Source organism: Pongo pygmaeus, chromosome 2, assembly GCF_028885625.2.
Source record: "Pongo pygmaeus isolate AG05252 chromosome 2, NHGRI_mPonPyg2-v2.0_pri, whole genome shotgun sequence".
Classification (NCBI taxonomy): domain Eukaryota; kingdom Metazoa; phylum Chordata; class Mammalia; order Primates; family Hominidae; genus Pongo; species Pongo pygmaeus.
The window spans coordinates 148,274,298-148,301,309 of record NC_085930.1 but is presented as its reverse complement, the minus strand read 5'-3'; the positions used below and the strand labels follow the sequence as shown (position 1 = coordinate 148,301,309).

The 27,012-nt window shown below is 40.0% G+C and overlaps 1 protein-coding gene across 6 annotated transcripts in view; it reads left to right on the top strand.

Annotated features, from left to right (window-relative positions):
• The window catches only part of NMNAT3 (nicotinamide nucleotide adenylyltransferase 3), a 114,446-nt gene that overhangs the window by 71,292 nt on the left and 16,142 nt on the right, over positions 1-27,012 (top strand). For 5 of the 6 annotated variants that reach the window (XM_054479746.1, XM_054479745.1, XM_054479747.1 and 2 more), the window contains one exon: positions 24,130-24,313. In XM_054479746.1, coding sequence (XP_054335721.1) covers positions 24,130-24,313 — 184 coding nt within the window. Of the gene's footprint in view, positions 1-19,926; positions 20,203-24,129; positions 24,314-27,012 lie in introns of all 6 variants that reach the window. The other variant, XM_063662229.1, reaches the window with a different exon arrangement.

Sequence of the window (27,012 nt, the reverse complement as noted above, 5' to 3'; positions counted from 1 at the left end):
TGCCATTCTTCAATAAAAGAAACCAGGGCTACTTGGAGAAATGGTTGATTCCAGGGCTGGGGCAGGGAGCTTACAAGATAAGCCTGAACATCTTGCAGTTCTGAAAGCAAGGAAATGCTTAAATGATGGGAGAATGTAAAAAAGCCACAGGAGCCAACTTAAAGGAGCTTTCTTTGGGCAAATCTGCGATAATTTGAGGAACAAAATAAATAATGATAATGGATTACACCCCACAGAATAAAATAAGTACCCATGAATCCATATTGACAAAAATTAATGATTAGATGAATACAGAAATGCAGGAGAATGATCAGTCCTTCCTTATAGTAGAATACTAATTAATATTGTAGAAAGAATGTCAGAAATAGAAAATCACTATTTTACAAACTAATATAATAGTAATAATTGTTACAGAGCAGAATCATCAATGGATGCTAAAATTAGTAGGCAAAATATGATGGGAATCAGGATATTTACATAATCTCAAAGTGTTTTCTTAGAGGACACATATTATTTACAGATACGCAGGGGGAAATAGTAACTTATGTGGAGAAATCTAGAATATACCACTCAACCAAGTATCAAAGTTAGTATGACCAAAATCAAGACAAATCAACATAATGTACCCTCTGACGTAGGATGTATTGAGAAGAGCACAGCATCAGTTCTGAGGTATTCTTGCCTAAGGTGAATAAGCTTAATCTAATCATGAGAAAACACCAACCAAACTGAGGGATGTTCTACAACATAACTGGCCAGTGCTCTTTGTAAGAGCCCAGGTGCTGAAGACTGAGGAGCTGTCCTTGATTAGCAGAGAATGTAGATACAGGAAAACTATGTGCAATATGAGATCCTAGATTGAACTGTGGAACAATAGGGAAATAGAAATGATGTCTCTAGATCAGTGTTGAATTAATGTTAATTTCCTGGTTCAGATCACTGTACCATGGTTATTTAAGTTACTAACATTAGTAGAAGCTGAATAAAGGATATATGGGAACTCTTTGTACTATCTTTAAAACACTCATAAGTCTAAAATTATTTAAAAATAAAATATGTAGAATTACAAAGGAAGGCAATTATGTTGAAGTCATTATCTAGATATTTAAGTAAATTTGTTACAGAAAAAAAAAATCACACGAAACCAAAATAATAGTAATGTTATATGTGCATGGCTCTTTAAATTTTACAAAAAGAATTTTACATTATTTTTTAATTGCCAAAACAATCCCATGAGGGTGGCATTATTGCCCCCTCCCCCATTTTAGAGATGAAGAATTTAAGAGGTGCGTAGTATGTTAAAAACAAGCACCAAAAACATAAAAAAAAAAAAAAACTTCAAAGCCAGGCAAATGGGCCTGCTTTCAAATCCAAGCACTACCATTTCCAGCCTGTGCCACACCAATCAAGAAATTTTAGAGAAATTCTGGCAATTGGCTTTTGAGATTTTTGTGAGAATATAAACCCTGTAAACAGCACAGAGCCTGGCACATTCTGGGCACTTAAGAGAAAAGGAGAGGAAGATGAGGGTGAAGATGATGATGGTACTTTAGAGCTGAAAAGCATCTTTGAGTTCAGCCCAGAACTCCCCTGCTCCCAGCATAGAGTTGATCACCTCAAAAGTGGTTTTGGCCCCACTGTGGACATTGTGGAGTGGGTTTATACTCTCACAGATTAATTCTGTTTGAGGGAGCCCAACTTAAAAAAAAAATCTGTGCCTGTCCATATATGTAGGATATACATATCTTTGAATGTATTTGTATATTGAAAGAGTTAACAATAGGTGCATTCACAAACCAATAATTTCTAATATCAAGATGTCTAAGGAATGAATAAGGATGAGGAGGAAGGATTGATGATCACCTGGTAGCACCCTTTGTGCCACCCTCAGACTCATCGCTGATCTGCCTCCAGTGGGTCTTGCTATCTGTGGATGTGCTTGAAAAATTTTGCAGCAATTCGAACCGGAGATATTTTTTCTTGAGACGAACTAAGAACTTGAACACACCTGATAAGTTATGAGATAAGGATCAGGAGAGCTGGCATCGCCCCACCCAGTGCCCTGCATACTGCAGCTCCTTATTGCATACTTACTGGCATGAATTAATGAGGATTTTGCTGAGAGTGGTTGTTGCTCTGCCACCACATTTTGCACCACATTGCTTTGCACTTGTTGGTTTTTTGTGTCTTTTTTTCCTCCCTTAGATTTCAGTGAACTTGCATTTCCTCTGGGACTAGGCTTAAAAATCAGCACATGAGATAAATTGCATATCACCAACAATATCCTTGAACATCCCTTAAATTACCTCATGCAAGATGATATATATATATATATACAACTGATGTACACACACTGCATCTGTGTGTAGACAATGTGCAGACAGTGTGTTAAAAATGTAGAGTGTTGGTTAAGATCATGGGCCCTGGAACCAGACTACCCAGGTTTAGATCTTAGTCTTACAATTAATTAGCTTTGTAAGCTTAGGCTAATTATTCAACTTCTTCATGCCACAGTTTGTTCATTAGGAAAATGAGAATGACAGTCACACTCCTTTCATACAGGAGTTAAAAGGATTAAAGAGAGTATATGTAAAGCCTTTGGCACAATTCCTGAGACTCATATATGCCACTCTTTATTATTATTGTACATTTATATATGTGCAATATATACAGCAATGCATACATAAAATGTAACTTTAAAATAGCTAAGTTACATAAACTTTGAGCATATAGTTGAGTAAATTAAACACTTGCCTGCTGTAATCCCCTCCCACCAACTTGAACGTTCCTCAAAGCAGCAATAAAACTTAATTTTGTGCTGATTTTAAAGCCCCTCTAGTTGCTACGTGGCTCTACCAGGGGCTGCTCCCTTACAACTAGCTGAAGCCCAGTGTCCACATTTATGAAGGCAGAAATGAATCTTCCAATGAGTTTAGCTGACATGCAGCCCTATGTGACATCTTTGCCTCCTGTCATAGAGGTAATTGAGGGATCCCTGCCTTGGATCAGAAGTCTTATTTAAACTAGACCTTAGACCTCAGGATTCTGCTATGATACCATGTCTGGCTCCACTTGATGGCTATTGGGATGCCATAGTAACTAGGGGAACATATGTGCAATTATATCTAGTGACCAACCTTTGAATACAACCTAGAATAATGAAACTATGCTTTCTATCTCCTCTTCTTTCTTCATCCGGATGTGGAAAGGACAGTGGCGACAGTGGGTGCAGTGGTGGAGGCTGCTTTAACAGCAGTGGTGGTGATGTTTGCACTAGTGGCAGTGGTGGCAGTACAGATCATGGCAGTAATGATGGCAGCAGCACTGGTTAGTTGGAGTGTGGTGGTAATGGTGTTAGTGGTTATTGGCATAGCAATGGGGCATATTAGTGGCAGTGGTGGTGATGTTTGCACTAGTGGCAGTGGTGGCAGTACAGATCATGGCAGTAATGATGGCAGCAGCACTGGTTAGTTGGAGTGTGGTGGTAATGGTGTTAGTGGTTATTGGCATAGCAATGAGGCATATTAGTGGCAGTGGTGGTAATATGGTGTTGGTCATAGTGACCGTGATGGCAGTTGTCTTGCTGGGCATGGTAGGATGGTAGTGGTGCTATTAATGTGATAGTGGTAGTGGGAATCATTGTGTTGGTTGATGCTGATCATGATTTGATGATGGTGGCACTGTTGGTGATGGTGAAGTAGATTGTGATTTCCGTAATTTACGTCAGCGTTTTAACCTGAATTTCAGAAGTAGGAAGTTGAGATTGGAAGTGTATATCTCATATACACCCCAAATTGTAAAATATCTTCCTAAGTCTGGGTAACATGGGCAAAGCATCCAAATGAAAGCAACCAATTCCCCTGATATAATTTGCTGATAGAGCTGACTATTTCACAAAGTGTGGTCCTGTGAACACTCATCCAGCAGAGAGATCCATAAAAACTAAACAAGGCGTGGGAAGCCCAGGGACTTTTGTCCCCTTCTTGGAGAATTACTGTTCACATTAAGGGCTCTCAAAGGATCTGCAATCTGCAGTAAAAGTCTGTTTCACTTTGTCTGCCCTTGTGTTTCCCAAACATATTTGATCACTTAACCCTTTTTCTTTGGGGAAGGTAGATGCCTATCAATCATTAGGTAGAACAGTTAGAGAAACAATATAAACAACACTTGAAATAAAAAGAAAAAACTTAAAAAAAGTTTCCCCACAGGGACTAATTTTCAGGTGCTTAGTGAGAATGGGCAACTTTAGGTTATTTTAAATGTCTTGTATTGCAAAGTGGAAAAGATCATCTTAAATTTACATAATCAGAATTGTGTACAAGGAATTTATTAGACATGTAAATTAAGAGTATTATTAGAAACAAACCTCAAAAATAAAATTGCATTAACTACATAAAACATTTACAATCTAAGAAACCCATATCTTTTATTCTATACTTATAAAATTAGTAATTTGATCATTATAGAAAAGTAGCCCTTGTTTACGTTGGAGCCCAGTGCTAGGTTAATAAAATAACTTTGGATGACTGAAAGGAAGTGGTCTCTCTATAGCCAATGCCAATCTGTGGTTCTCCACTAGTACATAAGAATTGCCTGGGATGCTTGTGAATAATTAAAGTGCCTAAACCTCACTGCCAGTAAACAGATTTGGTTACAATCTGGAATTTGCATTTTTGTCAATGACATCAATGCAGACTTCACTTTGAAAAATACCAGAAGGAACTGACATTAATATATTGTCTTCTATCCTGCTCATTCTACCCAATGTCAATTTTAGGAAAAAATCTTGTTTCAAGCTTCCTGTTCCTGTAGCAGTTTCAGGAGCAGCCCAGGCAAGGGAGGTTGACTGGTGGGCCAAGCAGGTCTCGTCCCTAGTACAATGCTGTTAACCTCAAGGGCAGAGTCCACAACTCCACCAGATGTGCTTAAAGAATTAAGAAAATGGCTTCCTGATTTCTACAGTGATTCCTTCCCATTTAGTGAGTAATCATTAGTCTTAACATGAATAATGCAAAAAAGGCAGCTAAGCAGTTTAAATTTTATCCATAAAATTAAGCCCTGTGTTTCACCACAGCATTTAACTCCATGACCTATTTGATTGAATCCCCTGCATATCTTGGACAGTTTCCTTGAGTGTAAATTACCATGAAGGTAAATTGAAAACGTATCAAGAAATAGGCAAGGATATTAATGCAGAATCAAGGCATCATTGAGCTTCAGTTGTTATGAAGATTTTTTAAAGTATCTTTCCAATACAGTTAAAGTGAAAAGAATTGATTTGATTAACAAGGCTTTACCTTTCTTAGGTTACCATCTGCCTTCAACATTGTAGGTGATTCAGTTTCAATGTCTCATCCTCCAGAAAATGTGTTCCAACCTGTTCAGAGCTTCTTTCGGGCTCCTGACGCTTCCCTCATGTGTTTCTGCCCAGCAGTGACTACCCATGTAGCGACTGTCCATCTCCCTTGGGACTTTCTCCCCCACCGCCAACCCCATCCTGTGAGGGCAGGGCTCCCATCATATTTCTTTCTGAATCCACATTGCTGGTACACTCTCTGGCTTGAAGTGCATGCGAAACTGTCTGCTAAAGAATCAGTGTGTTCCCCTCTTGCCTTAAAAGCAGGAAAGGAAATGCTATTTGTAGTGAAAACAAGGAGGCAGGTAGGGGAAAATTCAGATTCTACTGATATTTCTAGTGTGCTCTCCAACCATGTATCTGCCCCTGAATTATCCCTATATTAGTCATTTGAGTCTTACGCCATGCCTCCGAAGTGTGTGGTATTATTTATTCTTATTGCACAAGTGAAGGGAATAGGGTATAGAGAGGTTAAGTAATTTGCCCCAGGTCACACAGCTCATAAGTAGCAGAGGCTCACACTTAGATCTGTCTCTGCACGCTGGACCTCAAATTTCTCTTACTGCAAAGCTCGGCTTGAAAGGACAGTTGAAGTAACAGATTGTCCAGGCTCAGTTATTTGTTAATAGAGGACAGAGCTGCTTTGCCTAGATTCCACACATGGAGGATGTCCAGTGCAGTGTTGAGCAGCTTGCCTTCAGCAGGAGCAGACTTTATGCCCAGCCAGAACTGCCTGATTACAACCTGTCCTTACTGCCTGCTCCCTGGCTGCCTTTCTTCCTATGTGAGGTTCCTGCCAGGTCTGAGGACCCCAAAGAGAAGGCAATGAGTTTTTGAGGGTCCATGAGACCCTAGCATTTGGGAGTTCTGGTGAGTGCTTTTTAAAACCCACCTACTGCGAAAAGATTCTGGTCAGTGGGCAGAGAGACACAGCTGGGTGTTAAATGATGGGAGACAGAGGCATGCAAAAAAGGAGATTCTAATACTCCAAAAGCAGGCAGGACCCCAGCGGAGCACCCCCTCCTCTGGAAGCTATGTAAGGGCTCAGACACACAGAAGGTGCTGCCAGCCAACCGGTGCCACATGTCTGAGACTCAGAGAGATGATTGCAGAGAAAGGAATAGGAGAAAGAAGAAACAAAAACATCCTTTCTGCCAGGTGTGGTGGCAGGCATCAATTTCAAAGGCCTCTGTGTGACTGGATTGAAGAAGCCAGGAGCGAGGAGAATAGATCCAGGTGGCAGGCCTGTAATCCCAGCATTTTGGGAAGCCAAGGCGGGTGGATCACCTGAGGTCAGGAGTTCGAGACCAGCCTGACCAACATGGTGAAATGCTGTCTCTCCTGAGAAATACAAAAAAATTAGCCGGCGTGGTGATGGGTGCCTGTAATCCCAGCTACTCGGAAGGCTGAGGCAGGAGAATCCCTTGAACCCAGGAGGCAGAGGTTGCAGTGAGCCAAGATTGCGCCATTGCACTCTAGCCAGGGCTACAAGAGTAAAACTCCGTCTCAAAAAAAAAAAAAAAAATCCTTTCTATCCAGGACCAAAGGGAAGTTTAAACCCTATGAAATATTGCTGCTTTGTTGTTTACTTTGCCAAATTCTTAAGAAGTTGCACACAAAGAAAGCAGGACATTTGGAAATAAAGAAAGAGAAACCTCATACTGACAAGCTCAGGCACTGAAAGATTCTGAAGACCAAAGTGGGCTTTATAGTGTGCAGGAAGAGTTTGCTGATTGAAAGGAAGGCTCTTCACACACAAAGAAGTGAGAGAAATTGAAGGCAGACAGAACAGCACATATTCCAAGGGCACTGAGGAGAGCGGGCGGATGATCACACTTCCAGTAATGGCCACCGTGGTCCCAGCTGGCTGACTGTGCTGCCAGAGGGCCAGGCTCCATTTTGGAGTAATGGGAAGACCTGGATCTATTCTTCTCCCTGCTCTTGGCTTCCTCAATCCAGTCACACAGAGGCCTTTGAAATTGATGGGCACTTCTGGCCAGCAGGACACAGGGTGGAGCAGTAAATAGGTGGTCTCAAATTTATTTGGATCACACAGGTGAAGAGCTCTCTGGAGAAACAAAAAAAGATGCAAAACATTAAATAAGCTTGAAGACTGATAAGGAAAATAAAGACAATGGTGCTAAAATGGCCTCAAAGTCTCAGTAGCCACAGCCAGATCATATTTTCCAAGCTTCACTTAGAAGCGAGGTTTAATCACAATAGTCTGTTTGTAAAAGCATGCATAACCATTTAGTTGAGATTCTGGTCTTTTTTATGTTTTTTCTTAACATGCTATATTACCCCCAGCTTCTTTGTTACTTGATTCTTAACACCACTTGTGACAGTTGCTCCTGATCTCTTAGATTTTTGTCTTTCGAGGCCTTTGTTTCCCAGGGTGCACTTCAGCCAACACAACCAAGGGAAGAAGAAAATGGGCAAAAGTGTGCATGAGGTGGTAGGTGCCAGACTGTGCTTGTGCCCACAGAAACACCAAGCTTCTCCCAGCAAAAGCCCCAGAACTGAAGTCTGCAAAAGGAAAGAGGCAAATTAGTAATCAGTCTGTGCTACAGAGAAGCCACGTCTCAGCATTACCTAATGCTTTTCTCAATTGTTTTGACACATGTAGTTTTGTTTTAAATATGTATGGTAATTTTTAATAAAATGCTGATAAGTGTGCCAAGCCGTTCTCTGTGGAAATAATGAAGTATTTACAGTTTGGAATGCTATTAAGTCTTTGCTTCACGGTTTGTGAGGCTGCTAGTATTTTAAGCAGCAATAACATTTTATTGAGGCCCAGTCTTGCTGAGGGGGATGGTCAGCTCTAGAAGGGGCAGTTTTTCCATCACACCTTAGAGTGACCTGGTTTGGGGCTACACATAGATGGAGGTGGAGCTATTTAGTGGTACCCTTCTTAGCCCTGCCTGGCTTAGCTACTACCTCTCCAAAATTCACTGTCCATCATCAGTACAGTGCAGCAGAAAAAAAAAATATGGGCAAACCTGGGTTTGAATCTCAAGCCTACCATTTTCAGGTACTATAACCATGGGAAAAATCACATAACCTTTTTGAATCTCCATTCCTGTTCCAGTTATCAGTATATAACAAACCACCCCAAACTTACTGGTGTAAATTGACCATTCTGTTATGCTCATAGATTCAGTGGGTCAGGAATTTCACCAGAGCACAATTGGGTGGCTTGTCCCTGCTCCATGATACCTGGGGACTCAGCTGAGAAGTCTTGAAGACTGTGACCGAGTGGAGTCCCTGCAGTCATCCAGGGACTCTTCATTCATGTGTCTGGCAGTTGGTGCTGGGTGTTGGACATTGAACACAGCACAGGCATGTGGCCACTCTGTGGGGTCTTTCTGAGTAGGCTAGTTTGGGCGTTTTTTAGAACCCATTCATGGCAGCTGGGTTCTAAAACCTAGTGCCCCAAGACCATAAGACGTAAGTGCATGGCATTTTTATGACCTAACCTCAGAAGTCACAAAGTATCACTTCTGCCATTGAGTAAAGCAGTCACAAATACCTACCCCAGCCCCCTAGGAGGAACACAGACTTCACCTCTCAATGGAAGAGTGGCCAGGTTCTAGAAGAGCATGTAAACCAGGAGATAAGATGATCCTGTGGCCATGTTTTGAAAAGACCATCTGTCACAATTCTCTCCTCTAGTGAGCCTACCAGGCCAGAGAATGAAGGGAGTGATAATTGCCAAGCACAAGCTAAGTGCCATGAGCTGTTCATCTGTTATCTAATTCTAATTATTTAAGTCTTAAAATAATAGTATCCACACACTTTTTTGTTTATTTTCAGATAAGACATTATATTGGTCAGCTTCAGCTACATAAAAACTACAAATTATCAATGGCATACAAGAATAAGCAGTTTATTTCTTGATCACAGATCTTGAGTCAGCTGAGACAGATGTGTTCCTCCTCTCCTATTCTGAGGTTTAGGAGAGTTAGGAGAGGAAGTGGCTGCCTTATGTAGTCTTCTCATGTAGATGGCACAGGCAGAGGATTGCAAGCCCCACCAAGCAAGCAAGATTTAAGTTTCTGTTTATGTCCCATCTGCTACTATCCCATTGGTCAAAGCAAGTCTCATAGCCAGTTCCAAAGTCAAGAGGCAGGGAAATACATTCTGGCCTTTGTGAGGCTGTGGCAGAGATGTGGGTGTATAATACTATAATGGCAGAGTGAGGAATTGGGAGCAATAATTCAATCTACCATAGCCATTTTCTAGCACAAAGAAAATTGAATAAGGATATTGTGGCATTACAGCTGGTGTTTAACAATATAATCTTAGGTGCAAAATACCCATATAAAGTAGTAGGTTATCAAATTGCTAACAAAAGAATAATTCAACAAGACCAGGTAGCATTTATCCTAGGTATTCAAGGACAATATACCATAAAGATATCTATTAATATACCACATTACTAAGACAATATATTTTTATGAAACTTAAATCATCATCTCAATACATACTTAAGTCATTCAATAAAATCCAACACCTACTTGGGAATTTTTTTTATGCTCTTAGTAAATTAGAACTGTAAGGATCCTTCCTTAGCATGATGCATAATGGCATAACACTTCAAAAGCATCCCCACAGAAGCAAGGAAATAGAAAAGAATGCCTACTCACCACCATTATTTTCCAATGGTATCAGTCAAAAATAAGAAATATAGTTATAGAAAGGAGATTCAGTTTTCATTACTTGCAGGTGGTGTTACTGTGTCCTTAGAAAGTCCAGGAGAAGCACTTGAAAAACTATTAGAACTAATAAGTTCAGTAAGGTAGCCCAGACTCAAAATAAACCAAACAAAGTAAGGGATTTCCTATATAATGGTTGTAATGCAATGTAATGAAAAAATATATATATACACATGACAAAAATATAGTGGAAAAAAGATCCCATTCACAAGATGAACAGCCAAGGACATTTGTTACTAGGACTAACCTGAACCATATACATGAAGGGCACCAAGGGCAGCAGGCAGCAGCTCGGCCTGCTCTGAGGCTGGACTAAATGGAAACATGACCAGCTCCTCACGAAAACAGCCATTTGTTGATTGGCTTTCCGGTGAAAATGCCAATGGATGGATATTTTTCTTTATTTGTTAACTTGAGAAAAGTATCCAGAGGTTCTCCCAGAAGACTAACCAGGTGCTCAGAAAGCTTTCAGAGATATCAAAAGGTAATTGTTTTTGAAAGTGATTAAATGAGTGTGATACTGACTCCAGACAGCATAATGGAACAAGACTCTATATAAAAAGATAATATAAGGTAAAAACAAAAAATAAGTGGGAGTCGGGGGGAGGTTATTTAGTAAAAGAAAACAATATAGTCACTTAAGTATTTGGAGGGGAAAAAAAGCAGTTTGATTTCCTACCGCATATATTTCACTCAGTAAAATACTAAACATAAAACCTAAATGTGGAGAATTCCCTGTCAATGGCTGTTTCCTTTGACCTGCACCTACCTCCTGGAACTACACAGGCAGTATATTTCCAGGGGTAGAGAAAAAAATTATGGTAGGCCTAAATGTTGCCTTTATGCTTTTGCTGTGAGCAAAGTAATTAAACAGAACCTACCCAGGCTCTGACAGGGCCACCCAGCAGCCCATAAGGGACAGATAGACCTTTCTGGAAAAGGCTGACTCGTCAGAGAAAAACCATAGGTCATATGAAAAGGGACTGCAGTTCCAAAGTAGGGACCAGGCGGCAGATTCAGGGTAAGTGGCTCTCCATTTAAGAATATAAAATTTTTTAATTTCTGGTTCTCCATGAGACTCAACAGAAAAATGTGATAATAGCAAAAGAACAGCCTGTCATGAAAAAGGTGCAGTCTGTGGACAGTGAAATGCTTCGGGAATGAAAACCCCATTGCCCGATTAGTGCTCAGGGAGGGCAGCAGGAAGGCTATTTCTGTCACTAAATAGAAAATTAGAACACCAGTCCCAGGAATTCTTCCAGAACTCAAGAAAAAGATAAGGGGATGATAATTATGAGATGAGACATACAGAATTGATGCAAGACAATAGAGCAGAGGTGTAATAACAACCCAGAAAATGACAGAATAAATGATCCCTGAGATGAAGACCTGAGGCTTTACTTCACAGGGAGTGGGGAAACTTAGTCATTCTAAGACCTGGGCCTAATTCCTACCAGCCAGACATGAGCTGAGTGAAAGGGAAATCGTGATTTGGAAGAGAGTCCTCTCTATATGATTGCCAAAAAGACCCAACAGGCAAATATTTAATATATAGTCAACCCTCCATATTCATGGGTTCTGCATCCCCAGATTCAACCAACCACAGATAAAAGAAAATTAGGGGAAAAAATACTGTCATTATTCTCTACAACACAGTATAACAACTATTTACATAGCATTTACATTGTATTAGATATTATAAGTAATCTAGAGATGAAGTATACAGAAGGATGTGTGTAGGTTATATGCAAATATTACACCATTTCATATAAAGGAATTAAGCATCTGTGAATTTTGGTATCCATGGGAGGTCCTAGAACCAATCCCCCATGGATACCAAGGGATGACTATATTTATTAACATAGTTCATATGTGTCAATAGATAGATGATCAATGAATGTGAGCAGGCAGTTCATAAAAGAGAAATAGAAATGTCTAATAAGAAATTTAAAATCACATCAGTAATTTTAAATGCAAATTGTAAACCACAAAATATTCCTACAGATTGGCAAAGGTGTTTTTAAATGAACAGTCCCAGTATGGCCTGATGCAATGAGATGGCATCTTTCATACCTGCTGGTGACTTTCTCTTCTTGTTCAGAATTTCTGAAAAGCAGTTTAGCAAGATATAGCAAAACGCCCCCAAAATTTTCAAGTCAATAATTTTCTTTCCAATAATTTATCTTTAAAAACTATCCAAGACTTGGAACCAAGATCTACAAAGATAGTCATATTTGGATTCTAATGCAAATTTTTTTATATTTTTTTTAATCTATATCATTATGCAGCTATTAAAAGTGATGTTTTCAAGAGTTCTAATGACCAAGAAAAACACTTATGATATAATCTAAATAAAGAAGAATTAAAAGTGAATTTACATGATTTGAAGAAAAGTATACAAAAAAATACAAAATGAACTATAATATAAACCATATTAACATCTTAGATATGTTTTATTAACTTTTTATCCTTCACACTTTTCAGTAGATTATATTTCTACAGCATGTATTCATGTTTAAGCTTATTTTATATATCATATTTATAAATTTGTTAGATAATAAAAGTTGTTACTCTAAGGCTTATAGTGTTATTTGTTCCATCCTCATTTCTGATTCCTGGTTCCCAGAGCAATCACTTATGACTCTTTCAGATGTTTTCTCTGGTACTTGACTCCCCATTTCTAAATAACAAGCTTATGGTGTTATATCTTATTTTTTCCGATTTAGATAATATATCTTGGCTTCCTTCAGGAAAAATAAAGATTTCACTCTCTCACACCTCCACCCTCCCATTCACACCTCACCTCCACCACATGCTCCCAAATTGATTAGCTCATAATTTGGGTTTGATTCATATTATTTTTCACATTTATGTCTATGTAAATAGTGTCAACAAACCATGCAGTGCACTATGATTCCACTGCCTCCCATATAAACTCTGGGTTTTTTCCCAGAGTTAGTAATTGTTCATGTATTTGTTGCCTTAGTTCCTTATGCCTATCATTAATTCAGTCCCAATTTTACCAAAAGATCTCTAAAACTCTTCTTAGTACAGACAAATTCATCAGATGATCTGTCTGTTCCATTTTGTGTCTGCCCATATCCCTCCTGAAGCCCTCCAGGTCCTAGCTGGACATCCAGCTCTCTGTACCCACTATACTGTCATCCTGGGATTGCCTTTCACTGTCTCCCTGGGGATTCTCTGTGCCTGTTTCCTGATTCAAAACCCTTGTTTCTTGGATCCCATGCCTTCTGCTTTTGGGTTTACTCTCTTATTTGGGTGGTGGAGTGCGTCTTCTGGCATCTTTGTGAGAAAGGGTATAGAGGAGGTAAATTTTCTGAGACCTAGCATGTATGAACACAACTTCATGCCATACTTCAGAGGGCAGTAAACTACAGCCCACAGGCCAAATCTGACCCATAGCCTATTTTCATTCATGTTGTGAGCTGTGGGATGGTTTGCTTACATTTTTTAAATGGCTTTTAAAATTATGCAACAAAGCTTGTATGTGGCCCATAACAACTGTATGTGGCCTGCAAAGCCTAAACTATTTACTCTCTATCCCATAATGGAAAACGCCTGCTGACACCTGTTCTAATTGACTGGTAGTTTGGCCAAGTGTAGAATTAAGGTTGGAAATGATTTTCCTTTAACATTTTGAAGACTTCACTCCACTGTCTTCTGGATTCAAGACTTGCTATTGAGAAATCCAATGCTATCCTGCTTTCCAGTTCTGTATGTTAAACCTCTGGTTTTCTCTTTTGAAACTTTCAGGACCTTCTCTTTAAACCTACTCGTCTAAAATCTTATAATGTTTTGCCATTGTGTGAATCTTCTTTTATACCAAATGTTGATTCTCAGAGGACCATTGATTCTGAAAATGTATGTCCTTCTAGTCTGGGAAAATAGAATGTCTTATTTATTTGATAATTTCTTCTGTTTTCCTGTTCTCTTTCAGAAATTTCTATTAGTTCAGTGTGTACCTCCTATATTAAACCTCTAGTCTTTTCTTCTTTGTATTATACAATTTCTGCATACAATTCCTGCAAATCCTGCATACAATTTCTGCATTGCCTTTGTATCCTCCACGTTCCTTTGCTCCTGGTGGCTGTTTTAGTCTCTGTCTTTCATGGTAAGCACCTTTCCAAAATTTGTCTCTTCCTAGACTGTCCACTCATGTTTGCAGATCAGGCCCTAAATGCAGGCTAGAAGCTCTGGATGTGAATGTAAAGCTGGTAGACCTCATGGTTATATGGTCAGGCCCTAGGTTCAAGACACCCAAATGTGTGTAGGTGTTGGTGTCTTTTCCTAGGTAGGTCTGTTCCCCAGAGAGACATTCTGGGAAACATACTTAATCCTTCTGTCTTAAAGATGTTACTTCCCCTCCCTCAGCTGTGCCTATATTTGAGAATAAAGGTTCTCTCTGGTCCAACCCAGGCAGAAAGCAGATATCCGCCCTTCTGCCACAACGGGAGGATAATGTAGGTGATTGGAGGCTGGGGTGGATCTAAGGACCCTTCATACAAACTCTCAACTGGCCCTCCTGTTTTCAGGCCCTCTGGCACCCCCACCTAGAGAGGTTCTTGGCTCCTCCAATTCCTGAGCCACTCTGGGCCTCTGCTACTGCACAGCTTGCCTCTTACTGCCTTCCCTGCATGCAGAAGACTCTGCTTGGTTTGTTATCAATTTTTATCAGCTCTCCAGTGTCCAAAATGTTTTGCATTTTCCCAACTATTGTCTCCTTTTGCACTCTCTTTACCCTTGTGATTTCATACTTCATTTATTCCTTTATTATCATTTTCTTAGTTTTCAGAGAGGGTAGAGATAAACAAGGAATTCTGTCTGTAAGGATGGTATATCTTCATTCTAACTAATGTGCTCGTCGTGTTACCCAGAATGAAAAGACAAGTTCATGTCCTTAAGGAGCGCTCAGTGTCATGGGAAAGGCACAGGCAGATGAATCATTTTCATACAGGTGCTGTAATGGAGATGTGTCTGAGCAGCAGAGGGTCACAGGAGAAGTAGCTGCATCTAGTGGGGGAGGGGCTGGGAGGGTCACTGGGATTGTGGCCAAGAGCAGTGGGGAAGGGAAAAGGCTTGGACTTATGACCATTTGGAGGGCAAGAAGGAGTTTTAGATCAAATTGTTATTTTTATTGACTCTTCTCTCCTGGGTGCTATAAAAAAGCATTGATTTCTCAATGCAGGGCCTGCCCTATCAAGATGAGCTAAACCATCACAGGTGACACCTGGGTATCCAACATGCCCAGCAGAGCTGACTGGAGAGAGCCCTGTCCTTCCACCATTTTCTTCTATAAAACAGAAATTAATGTGAAGGCTAAATGTATGTAAATTGCTCAAGAAAGTCAGCACCCAGCAGGAGTTAGTCCTCCCAACCCCCATTTCTTTTAAACAGGAAGAGAAAAAGAAAGAGCATGTATGTCCCATGTATAACATGAGCTCAGATGTGCAGAAAGATAACTTACTTTGCTTTCTATAACATTCAACTTGATCTTAAGCCACCATTTCCATGAATTTTGAAAAAATTTGCCACTTCAAGGGGTTCCTGAAGTGGTAAACTTTTTAATTTTTAGCTTAGTCTTTTACAGGTTAGTTATTAATCAAGTACATTTTTTCCTGCCTACCTCCCCAAGAGTGCATTAAGCATCCTGGATGGCTTAGCATCCTGGCTTCCAAAACAGGGCAGCTGCCCTCACTACTTTTTAGCCGAGGGATCTGTCCTTAATCTTAGGCACTGGCATCCATCCACTCTAGCTCTACTATTGAAGCCTCCTCAGCTTCTCTTGTCTCAGGCGTTATATCCCTGCTGTCTGGACCTGTGCCTTGGCTCCCCCAGTACTGTCAATGCCATAGTCCCTGGCTTTGGACTGTACTCCCTATACCCTGTATCTACCCGCTAGTAGCCCAGGCACCTGCTGACTGCTAATTCTCAGCCTCCTTCACTATTCCTCTCAAGGAGACTTAGAATTGCTGTGGATCTGTGCCATGCCCTGCCAAAGCTGAAGGAGGGTGTTCTGAAGCCCTCTCTGCTATACACGCCACATGCCATTTCTATTCTGTCAGTGCCGTTGTGTATTGGCACAGGGCAATGCAAGGTGGTCTTCCAGAATTCCAGGTGGGAAGCAAAATATAAACTCCACTGCTCTACCATTGCCAGATTTAACTGGGCGTCTTAACTATGCCCTGCCAAACCCCAACACAAATTAGGTTTATCTCTGCAGGGTATGAGAGTATAGGGAGCACACCCAATGCCTGTCTAAACTGTCACCACAGACATTGTCTATCAGGCTCTTCTCTGCCCTTCTGCCCATTCTTCCACCTCACCTCATCCTCAGGCCAAAAAGGGCCTTTTGTTTTCATTTTCACATTCTTTTCTTTTTACTGCTCTGTGGGCTTTAGTGAAACTGTGCACTCTGATTCCCCGGGTTTTCTGGTTCTTGATTATTTTAAGAGTAACTTTTGGAACTTAAATAAACCTTTTCTCTCTCAATATAGCCTGGCTCTTTTAAATGAAAGCTTTAACCTTCACAAGCATTACCTCTGAAATGAGTTTCAAGAGCCAGTTGTGGGAGTCAAAAACTGAATATGACCTCCTTGCTCTCAGCTGGGTTCTGCAATCCCCTTGAAGGAGGGGGTACCTCAGCCCTCAGGAAGGAGGGCCTGGGCCTGCCAGGATTACCATGGATAGAAAATGCTTCCAGTTTCCAGCGGGGCAGGCTACACTCTTAGGATCAACTTTTCCATTAAAACAACAAAAAGTGTTGGGTAGCACGTTTTCCACACTTCACCTTTTTTAAACTTTTATTTTGGGTTCGAGGGTACCTGTGAAGGTTTGTTATGTAGATAAACTCATGTCTCAGGGGGTTTATTGCACAGATTATTTCATCACCCAGGTATTAAGCTTAGTGCCCATTAGTTATTTTCTCTGCTTCTCCACTCTCCACCCTCCACCCTCAAGTAGACCCCAGTGTGTGTTGGTCCCTTCTTTGTGATCACGAGTTCTCATCATTAGCTTCCACTTAGAAGTGAGAACATGCAGTATTGGTTTTCTGTTCTGCTTCTCTTTAGCAAACTTCACTATTAAAGCTAAAAAGCTGAGAGATAAACACCTGTAACCAGAGAGGTTAGCAGGCTATGGGAGCACCAGAGCCACTGGTGCCCTGTTGAGCACTTGCCAGAACTGCTCACTTAAGCTTTGAGTCAGCAGCCATGCAAGTCGGGAAGAACAGAATTCAGAGGCTGGATCCCTTCCAAGCTGAGAGGCCTCAGAGTTGACTTCCCCTACATTAAGCTGAACCCACAAGGAGCTATACCCTCAGGGGTAAGGTAAACTAGATCTTAATTCACCTTTTGCCCCTAATCCTAGAGAACTTCTGAGAAGCTTTAGTGCCTTAGTGCTGAGACAAGCAAAAGAGGAAAAGGAGGAAAAGTGAAAGAATAAAATATCCCTAGGAAGAAGCAGCCACACGAGTCCTTGCTCAGATTTGAAACTCCCATCCTGGATTAGCCAAAAAAACTCAAGCCAGGAATTTGATTTCAGGTTATTCATGAGTTTTAATAATTCTAGGTGCCTGGCAAAAGCAAATATGAAGTGTCTCTGGAATATCTATCTTAGATCTGGAGGATCTTTCACAAATAACTGCTCAGGAGCATTCACCAGAAAACATTCAAAAATAACTAGGCACAAAAGAAAACAATATGACTAAGAACTATCAGAAAAAACAGACAACAGAAATAACCTGTACAGACTTTGACATTGGCATTGTATGATACAGATTTTAAAAGTAGTATTTATATCTAAAGAAAAAAGAAACTATAGAAACTCATCAGATTTGATGAAAAACTCATCAGAATTTCTAGAAATGATGACCAAAATAAACAAAATTAAAAGTTCATTGAAAGCCCATTAAATGTGTGCACACCAAAAACAGGATCCCAAAATACATGGAGCAGAAACTGACAGAGCTGAAAGGCAAAATAGACAAATTTGCAATTACAGGTAGAGACTTCAACACCCCACAATTGCCAATTACTACTGCTAGACAGAACTACTGGACAGAAAATCAGCAAGGATATACAAATAAAGACACTCAACAACAGCATCAAACTGATGTGTAATAGAACTCTCCATCGTCCAACAACAGCAGAATATATATTTTTTTCAAGCACCTAGGGAATATTCACTAAGATAGGTCATATTCTGAGCTATAAAACAATCCTGAAAACGTATGAAACAAAAGTTGAAAGTACTAAAAAGAAAAACGGAAAATCCACAATCATAGTGAGAGATTTTAACAAGCCTCTGTTTATAACTAATAAAAGAGGCAGACAAAAAAAATCAGAACATAGATTTAAGCAAAACAATTAGTAATCTTGACTGAATGGACAGAATATTACATTTGACAACCATAGAATATGCATTCTTTTTAAGCACACGTAGGACATTTACCAAAACTCACCATATACTAGGACATCAAATATCAACACATTTCACAAGATTGAATCAATATAGATTATATTCTCTGACTGCAGTGCAACTAAGCTAGAAATCAATAACAAAAGATAACCAAAAATCACAATATGTTTGGTAATTAAGAAAAATACTTCTAAATAAGTCATGGATCAAAACAGACATCATAATGGAAATTAGAAAATGCTTTGAACTGAATGATCATGAAAACACTACATATCAAAATTTGTGGGATTGCTTAGAGGGCAATTTTAGAGCCTGAACCGTATATAGTAGGAAATAAGGATGTGAGGGTGATCTGGCTGAGACATCTGTCACCCCATTGATCGCCAGAGTTGATTCGGCTGATCTGGCTGCCCAGACGGGTTCCCCTTCCTCCCTCACCGCTCCATCTGCATCCCTCCCAAAGCTGCCTGCTCGGCTGAAGAGGATGACCGTCCCCGATAGAGGAGGACCGGCCTTCAGTCAAGGGTATACAAGTAGCTGCACTCCTCTGCTAGACCCTCCAAACAAGTTCTCAAGGAAAGAAGGCAGACTGCAAATTAATTAGTTAGGCATACATCACAAGAAGTTAGAAAAAGAATAGCAAAATAACACCAATAGAGTAGGATATAATTATTTAAAATAAGACCAGAAATTAGTGAAACAGAAAGCAAACCTTCAGTAGAGAAAACCAATATGCCAGAAGTTGGTTAAGAACCAACTAATGAAATGACAAGCCTCTAGCAATATTGCCCAAGGAAAAAGAAAGAAGTCACAACCAACATTAGGAATGAAAATGGGCATCACTGCAGATGGTACAGATAAAAGACATTAAACAGATAAAAGAATATCATACCGTCTGGTCCGTGCGCGATCACGGCCTGGCGCGTGGCTCGGGCTTGGGCGGAGCTGGAGACGCGTGGAGCTGTTCGAGGACTCGCAGTGCACATATGATATGTGTTTTAGAAATAGCTGTTAAACTTTTGTTTGAATGAAGAATGTCTCTCAATCCACCTATATTTCTCAAACGAAGTGAAGAAAATAATTCAAAATTTGTGGAAACAAAACAGTCACAAACTACTTCCATAGCTTCAGAAGATCCCCTTCAAAACTTATGTTTAGCATCTCAAGAAGTTCTTCAAAAAGCTCAGCAAAGTGGGAGATCATAATGTCTCAAATGTGGTAGTTCCAGAATGTTCTACCACTATACATGTTACGTTCCAGTTGAAAATGTACCTATTGAACAGATTCCACTTGTGAAGCTTCCATTGAAGATTGACATCATTAAACATCCAAATGAAACAGATGGTAAAAGTACTGCTATACATGCAAAATTCTTAGCACCTGAATTTGTAAACATTTACACGTATTCTTGTATTCCAGAATATGAAGAAAAGGACCATGAAGTTGCACTTGTTTTTCCTCAGTCTATCTCAATAAAAGATATTTGTTTTCATCTGCAAAAAAGGATTCAAAATAATGTTAGCAGCAAAAATGATGACCCTGACAAGCCATCTTTTAAACGCAAAAGAACTGAAGAACAAGAGTTCTGTGATTTGAATGACAGCAAGTGCAAAGGCACAACACTGAAAAAAATTATATTTATAGATAGCACCTGGAACCAAACAAACAAAATATTCACTGATGAGCGACTTCAAGGTAAAAAAAAATACTTTTTTGGACTGCTCCTCCCTCAGACTTATTTTGAAAAAACTTCAAACTTACAGATAATTTGAAAGAAGAGTTGCATTGAATACCTATATATTTTGCCGCATTTACTTTATTTCTCTCTTTCTCTTTATTATATATGTGAGTGTGTATTTATATATTATATATATTTTTCGTTGACCAATTGAAAGTAAGTTTCAGGCTTTGTAACACTTCACCCTTAAATATTAAGTGTACATTTTCCTTTTTTTTTTTTTTTTTTTTTGAGACAGTCCCACTCTGTTGCCCAGGCTGGAGTGCAATGGTGCAGTCTTGACTCACTGCAACCTCCTCGTCCTGGGTTCAAGTGATCCACCCACCTCAGCCTCCCAAGTAGCTGGGATTACAGGTGCCCACCACCACACCTGCCTAAATTTTGTATTTTTAGTAGCGACAGGGATTCACCACGTTGGCCAGGCTGGTCTCAAATTCCTGACCTCGGGTGATCCTCCTGCCTTGGCCTCCCGAAGTGCTGGGATTACAGGCATGAGCTACCACATCCGGCCTAAGTGTACATTTTCTAAGAATAAGAATATTCTCTTATATTAATAAAGAATGACATCTCTTTTTTAAACACCCTAATGGTGAACACATTTACTAAGAAGTTAGATCTTATCTTTTGTTTTTTGCCTTACATGGTTTTTTTTGTTTTTGTTTTTGTTTTTTTGAGAGGGAGTCTTGCTCTGTTGCCTAGGCTTGCAGTGGCGTAGTCTCAGCTCACTGCAACTTCTGCCTCCTGGGGTCAGGCGATTCTCCTGCCTCAGCCTTGCTAGTATCTGGGATTACAGGCACATACCACCATGCCCAGCTAATTTTTTTGTATTTTCATAGAGACAGGTTTCACCATGTTGGCCAGGCTGGTTTCAAACTCCTGACCTCAGGTGATCCACCCACCCCGGCCTCCCGAAGTGCTGGGATTACAGGCATGAGCCACCGCACCCAGCCTGCCTTACAGTTTTTAAAAATAACTTTATTGAGGAAGAATTAACATATAATAAACTACATATGTTTCAAGAGTATTAAAGTTTTCTCATATGTGTACAGCCATGAGACCATCACTACAAGTTAGAAAATGAACCTATCCATCCCCTGCCAAAGTTTCTGCCTGACTTTTATGATCTTTCTCATCCAGCTTTCCCCACAGCACACTTCCACACTCTCCAACCCCATCTCTAATCAATGATCTCTATCTAATCATTATAGATTAGGTGCATTTTCTGGAATATTATATAAATTGAATCATATAGTATGTACTCTTTTCCTTTTTTTGGTTTGGCTTTCTCACACAAAATAAATAACTTGACACTCATTTTTGTTGTAGCATATATCCATAGGTCATACATTTATTGCCAAGTAGTATTTCGTTGTATGGATATGCTACAATTAGTGTTATCTGTTTATCTGTTGATGGACATTTACACTGGTTGTTTCCCATTTTCTACTATTTCAAATAAAGTTGCTATGACACTTGTGTTAAAAAAAAAAAAAGATGTTCTCCTGTATAATAAATACAGTACCATTATCACTCGTAAGAAAATTAATGAAGATTACATAATATCATCTAATATACTGTCCATATTCAAATTTCCCTAATTGACCCAAAAATACCTTTTGTAGCTTCTCCCCATATAGCATTTAAACTCATCACAATTTGGTTATTATGTATCTTTAGTCTCTTTTAATCTAGAGTAGTCCTGTTTTTGTTTTTCATGACTTAGACTTTTGTGAAGAGGACAGGTCAATTGTCTGAATGTTTCATTGTGATTAGTTCCAGTCTAAATATGTTGGCTAGGATACTTACAGGTAAGGATAAATCCAGAGTTGTCTATGTCTAGTTTATATCTATCATTTGGGTATAATTATTAATAACATGTAATTTCACTCTCAGAAATGAACCTTTTAGCTGATAAATTGCATGGTTAACCAATTCATAGGTGAATTCATACTTTATTGTTGTATCAAATTAGGATGCACATAATGCAAATTGTTTTATTATTTGTGATAACTTTCATTACTTGATTAAAGTGGTGATTGCCAAAAAAAAAAAAAGGATATCATAACGAGCTTTATGCCAGTAAATTTCAAATTTTAGATATGATGAACAAAATCCTGGAAAATGTAAGTTGCCAAAATCATAATGAAGAAGTGAAATTCTGAATTATAATCATTAAGGAAATTAAATCAGTAGTCAAAAACTTGACTACTGAGTCTACTCCCACTCAGGATGAGGCACTGGAGATATTTAGCACCTGCCTGAATTCAGGCTGCCAGGTGGCAAGCGTCTGTCTGTATGTGCAACACCACTGCTCTCTCTTACCAGGTAAGCTCTCTCTTACCAGGAATGTACCAGGTTATCCAGGGTGTCATCTCTCCTGTCAGTGACAACACAAATTAAACTCTAGCCTCACAAAACTTCACTGGTGAGTTCTACAAAACACTTAACAACAACAACAAAAAATGTTATTTCAGGCTGGGCACGATGGCTCATGCCTGTAATCCCAGCACTTTGGAAGGCCAAGATGGATGGATCACTTGAGGTCAGGAGTTGGAGACCAGCCTAGCCAACATGGCAAAACCCTGTATCTACTAAAAATTAAAAAATTGGTCAGGCATGGTGGCGCATGCCTGTAGTCGCAGCTACTCGGGAGGCTGAGGCAGGAGAATTGCTTGAACCCAGGAGGTGGAGGTTGCAGTGAGCTGAGATCGCACCACTGCACTCCAGCCTGAGTGACAGAGCAAGACTCTGTCTCAAAAAGAAAGTTATTTCAGTCCTAACACACAAGATCTCTTACAGCATAGAAAAAGAGAGAACTCTCCAACACTTTTTATGAGGCTAGCATAACCTTGATACCAAAACCTGATTAGGACAGTGAGAGAAAGGAAAATTATAGACCTGTCTTACTACCTAAAAAACAAATTAGCAAAGTGAATCCACCAATACACAAGAAAGGTAATATGTCTTGGCCAAATAGGGCTTATCTCAGGAATGCAGTGTTAGTTTAGGATTAGAAAATTAATCAATGCAATTTACTATATTAACTGAGTAAAGGAGAATAAAATCACACATTCAAGAGTTGCAGAAAAATGATTTAATAAAATTCAACATTCATTTATGGCAGGCACTCTTAAACTAGGAATAACAGGGATGTCTCAAAATAACATATTTGTCAAGATAGACTAGGCTAGCTGCAATAATAAATCCTCCAGTTTTAGGAGCTTAACACACGAAAATTTATCTCTCCCCAGATGAATCCCATGTGGTTTAGACGATCTATAGGGCAGTTATCATTGTTAGTGAGCACAGTCCGTGTGTATTTCAAAGTACACTTTCCCATTCCATCAGCAGCACGTTCCTCCCAGGTCAGTGGTGGCCTGTGCAGTCCATCTACAGCCAATACCCACCAAACCCTGGTTCATGCTAAAATCCCATCCCTTTGTCCTTCATCCTCAAAATCCCCATTTGGGCTAAGAAACTAAATGTAATTTTCATCCTCACATAGAGGGCAAAAATAGTGCCCCTGTTAATTCCTATAGAAGGGGAAGTCATGCTGTTCCTCAACTATATCCTGATCCTAACTGTCCACACTGCTGTATGGGACCCTTGCCTGAGCTCCACCCTCACAACTTTGTCTCAGCAGAGAAGCCTTTCTCTCAGTGCTACCCGGGTTGTAGAAGACTCTAGAGGAGAAGCACATGTTCACTAAGGTAGTGCCTTTACCCTTTTCTAAGGGAGCTACCCTTTCTCCCCCATGAGAGAATGCCAGAGTCTACTCCCACTCAGGATGAAGCACTGGAGATATTTAGCACCTGCCTGAATTCAGGCTGCCAGGTGGCGAGCGTCTGTCTGTATGTGCAACACCACTGCTCTCTCTTACCTAGGAATGTACCAGGTCATCCAGGGTATCATCTCTCCTGTCAACGACAACTATGGGAAGAAAGACCTCGCAGCTTCTCATCACCGAGTGGCCATGGCCCGGCTGGCCCTGCAGACATCCGATTGGATCCGGGTGGACCCCTGGGAGAGTGAGCAGGCACAGTGGATGGAGACAGTGAAGGTGCTGAGGTAATGGTAGTCACTCTCCTGTGTGATGACCAGGAGCCACGGGAGATGTCTGCAGAGCCTGCAGGGTAAAAGGTAGGGCAGATTGTGGGGCTGGGTTTCTGCCAGGCCTTCTCAGCAAATATCCAAGAAGCAGTTTCTACTTAGCAGGAGAGAGATCAACAGATTCGCATTCTCAGAGAGGTCCCTGAGCAGAAAAATTACAAAACACTGTACTTTCAAGTGCACTTTGTGGAAACACGCAACCTTATTTCAGACGACTGTAGCACTGGGGTCTAGCGCCACCACTTAGTAGCTGTGTGACTTAGAGCAAGTGATTTGAAGTCTCTGAGACATATTTCTCCCTTGCAAAATGGAGACAACAAAACCTAATGAGGATTTTTTATACGTAAATAACTTTCCTGACCCAGAACTACATAATAATATTCAGTAGGTGGGACCTTTTGTTATTTTTATCATTGTCTAAGTTGAAAACTACATCTATAGAATAAGCTGTCTTTTTTAATTGTACAATTCCTGGGTTCTGTAAACCCAGACTTTTATGTGAAATAGAAAAAAAGACTAGAAATCTAGAAACAGTTACTCTGGATTATTTTTTCTTCTGGAATTTCTATTTGTATTCACCATAAGTAATAAAACTGCTTAAAACCCCAAGCCAGCCCTGCACGTTAGGGCAGTGGGTCACTAGCTTGTGTCTACAGACTTTAAGGGGGAATTGCCAGAGAAGCAGGAAGTCCCACCTCTCCTGGCTGTTGGGATTGTGAGGACGGCCTGCCTCATCACTAATGACAACCAGCTCTGCTGGAAGGGATTGCAAATTGCTGTGTCTTTTGTCTATTTAGAACCACTAGGATGGGCAGGAAATGGGAGGCACAAGGGACAAGGTGGAATGATTGACAGGCCTGTTCATAATGTGTTTTAGTTTTCATTTTTAACTTGTCTTCAAAATCACTTGGGAGAAAAAGGTTTACCTTTTTAGTAGAGGTAAGCATTTAGTTTTTATATCCTGGTTCTTATTACTTACCTTTACTGCGGAAAGAACCAGCCAGAAGCATTCAGCGGTTACAGTGTTGCTTCAGAACCTGTTGCCAAATTAAAAGGAGAGCCATTATAAAATAATTGTTATGATACATGCTCTTCTTTATTTTTTTTTAACGACCCATTAGTATAAACAAAGACCCATATACTGAAAATTATATAAGGATTAAATTGACACCTAGATCATCCTTTTAGAATGAGTCATGCAGTCATTTCTCATTTATCTAGGCTAAGAGAGGGGGAATAGAAGCAAGAGAATAGATCATCCAACAAGTAATTTAGCTTTAATATGTAGGCAGAAACAGACGCTTTCTCCTCCACCCAGCGAGAAGCACTGTAGCCTAGGACACAGGTTTTAGAGCCAAATTTACTAGCTGAATTACTTGATATAAGTGATTTAGCCTCCCTGAGTCTCAATTTCTCACCTAATAAAATGGAAATGACATCACCCACTTCACTAGGATTCCATATGAATTAAATGAGATGATGTAGGCAAAACACCTGGTTTACGGTAGGTACTTAATAATGTTAGCTACCTTCCCTGAATCCCTAATGCTGGCCCATAATTTGTCCTCAAAACAGATAAGCCATTCATGGATAAATAGGAGTTGACCATAGTATTATTTATGATTACTTGTGCTTCTGCTGCAAAATACAGGAGTAAGCTAAGATTTTACTGAACGCATTCGTTTTCTTTTTAATTTTTTTTTTTTTTTTGAGATAGGGTCTCAAAAAAAGCTCCGTGGTGATTCCAATACATGGCTAGCCCACCACTTCAGCTGCCAAGTTTATTAATTAAGCTCTGTTGCCCAGGCTGAAGTGCAGTAGCATGATCTCGGCTCACTGCAACCACCACCTCCTGGGTTCAAGCAATTCTCCTGCCTCAGCCTCCCAATTAGCTGGGATTACAGGCACACACCACCATGCCCAGCTAATTTTTTGTATTTTTAGTAGAGACGGGGGTTCACCATGTTGGCCAGGCTGGTCTCCAACTCCGACCTCAGGTGATCCACCTACCTCAGCCTCCCAAAGTGCTGGGATTACAGGCATGAGCCACCACACCCAGCCTCTTTTTAATTTTTTTTTAAATATCTCCTTTATTCCTGTGTTGCTCAGTGTTGGCTTGCACACTGGACTCACCCAGCGAGCTTTTAAAAGTACCCATGTCATTGGTCTGGGTTGGGGCATCAGGATTTTTAAAAGCTACCTGGTGATTCTAATATATGGCTAGCTCACAGCTTCAGCTGCCAAGTATATGAATTAAGCTTATGATCAGTACCAAGATGCATCCAAACCAGTGGTCTCAACTCTGGCTGCAGAAATCACTTAATAAGCTTTTGTAAATGCTCACCTCCTCCCACCCACCCCAGAGATTTTGATTTGTCAGGGGTGGGCTCTAAACATTGATATTTTCATAAAGGTTCCCATATGTATTTTGTGCAACCAAAATTGAGAATCACTGTTACAGTCAACACAGTTTTATCAAATGCTGATTAAGATTTTTAAAATTATTATTTAAGTTTCATCTCCAAAATGTACCAATTGCATTTGTGTTTGATTACTAACACTTTCCAAAAATTATCAAAATCAAGGTTTTTTAAGACTGAAAATCCAGTTATAATTGTAAAGTCAGGTGGTTTTAGAAGCATGGTAGAAATCCACCC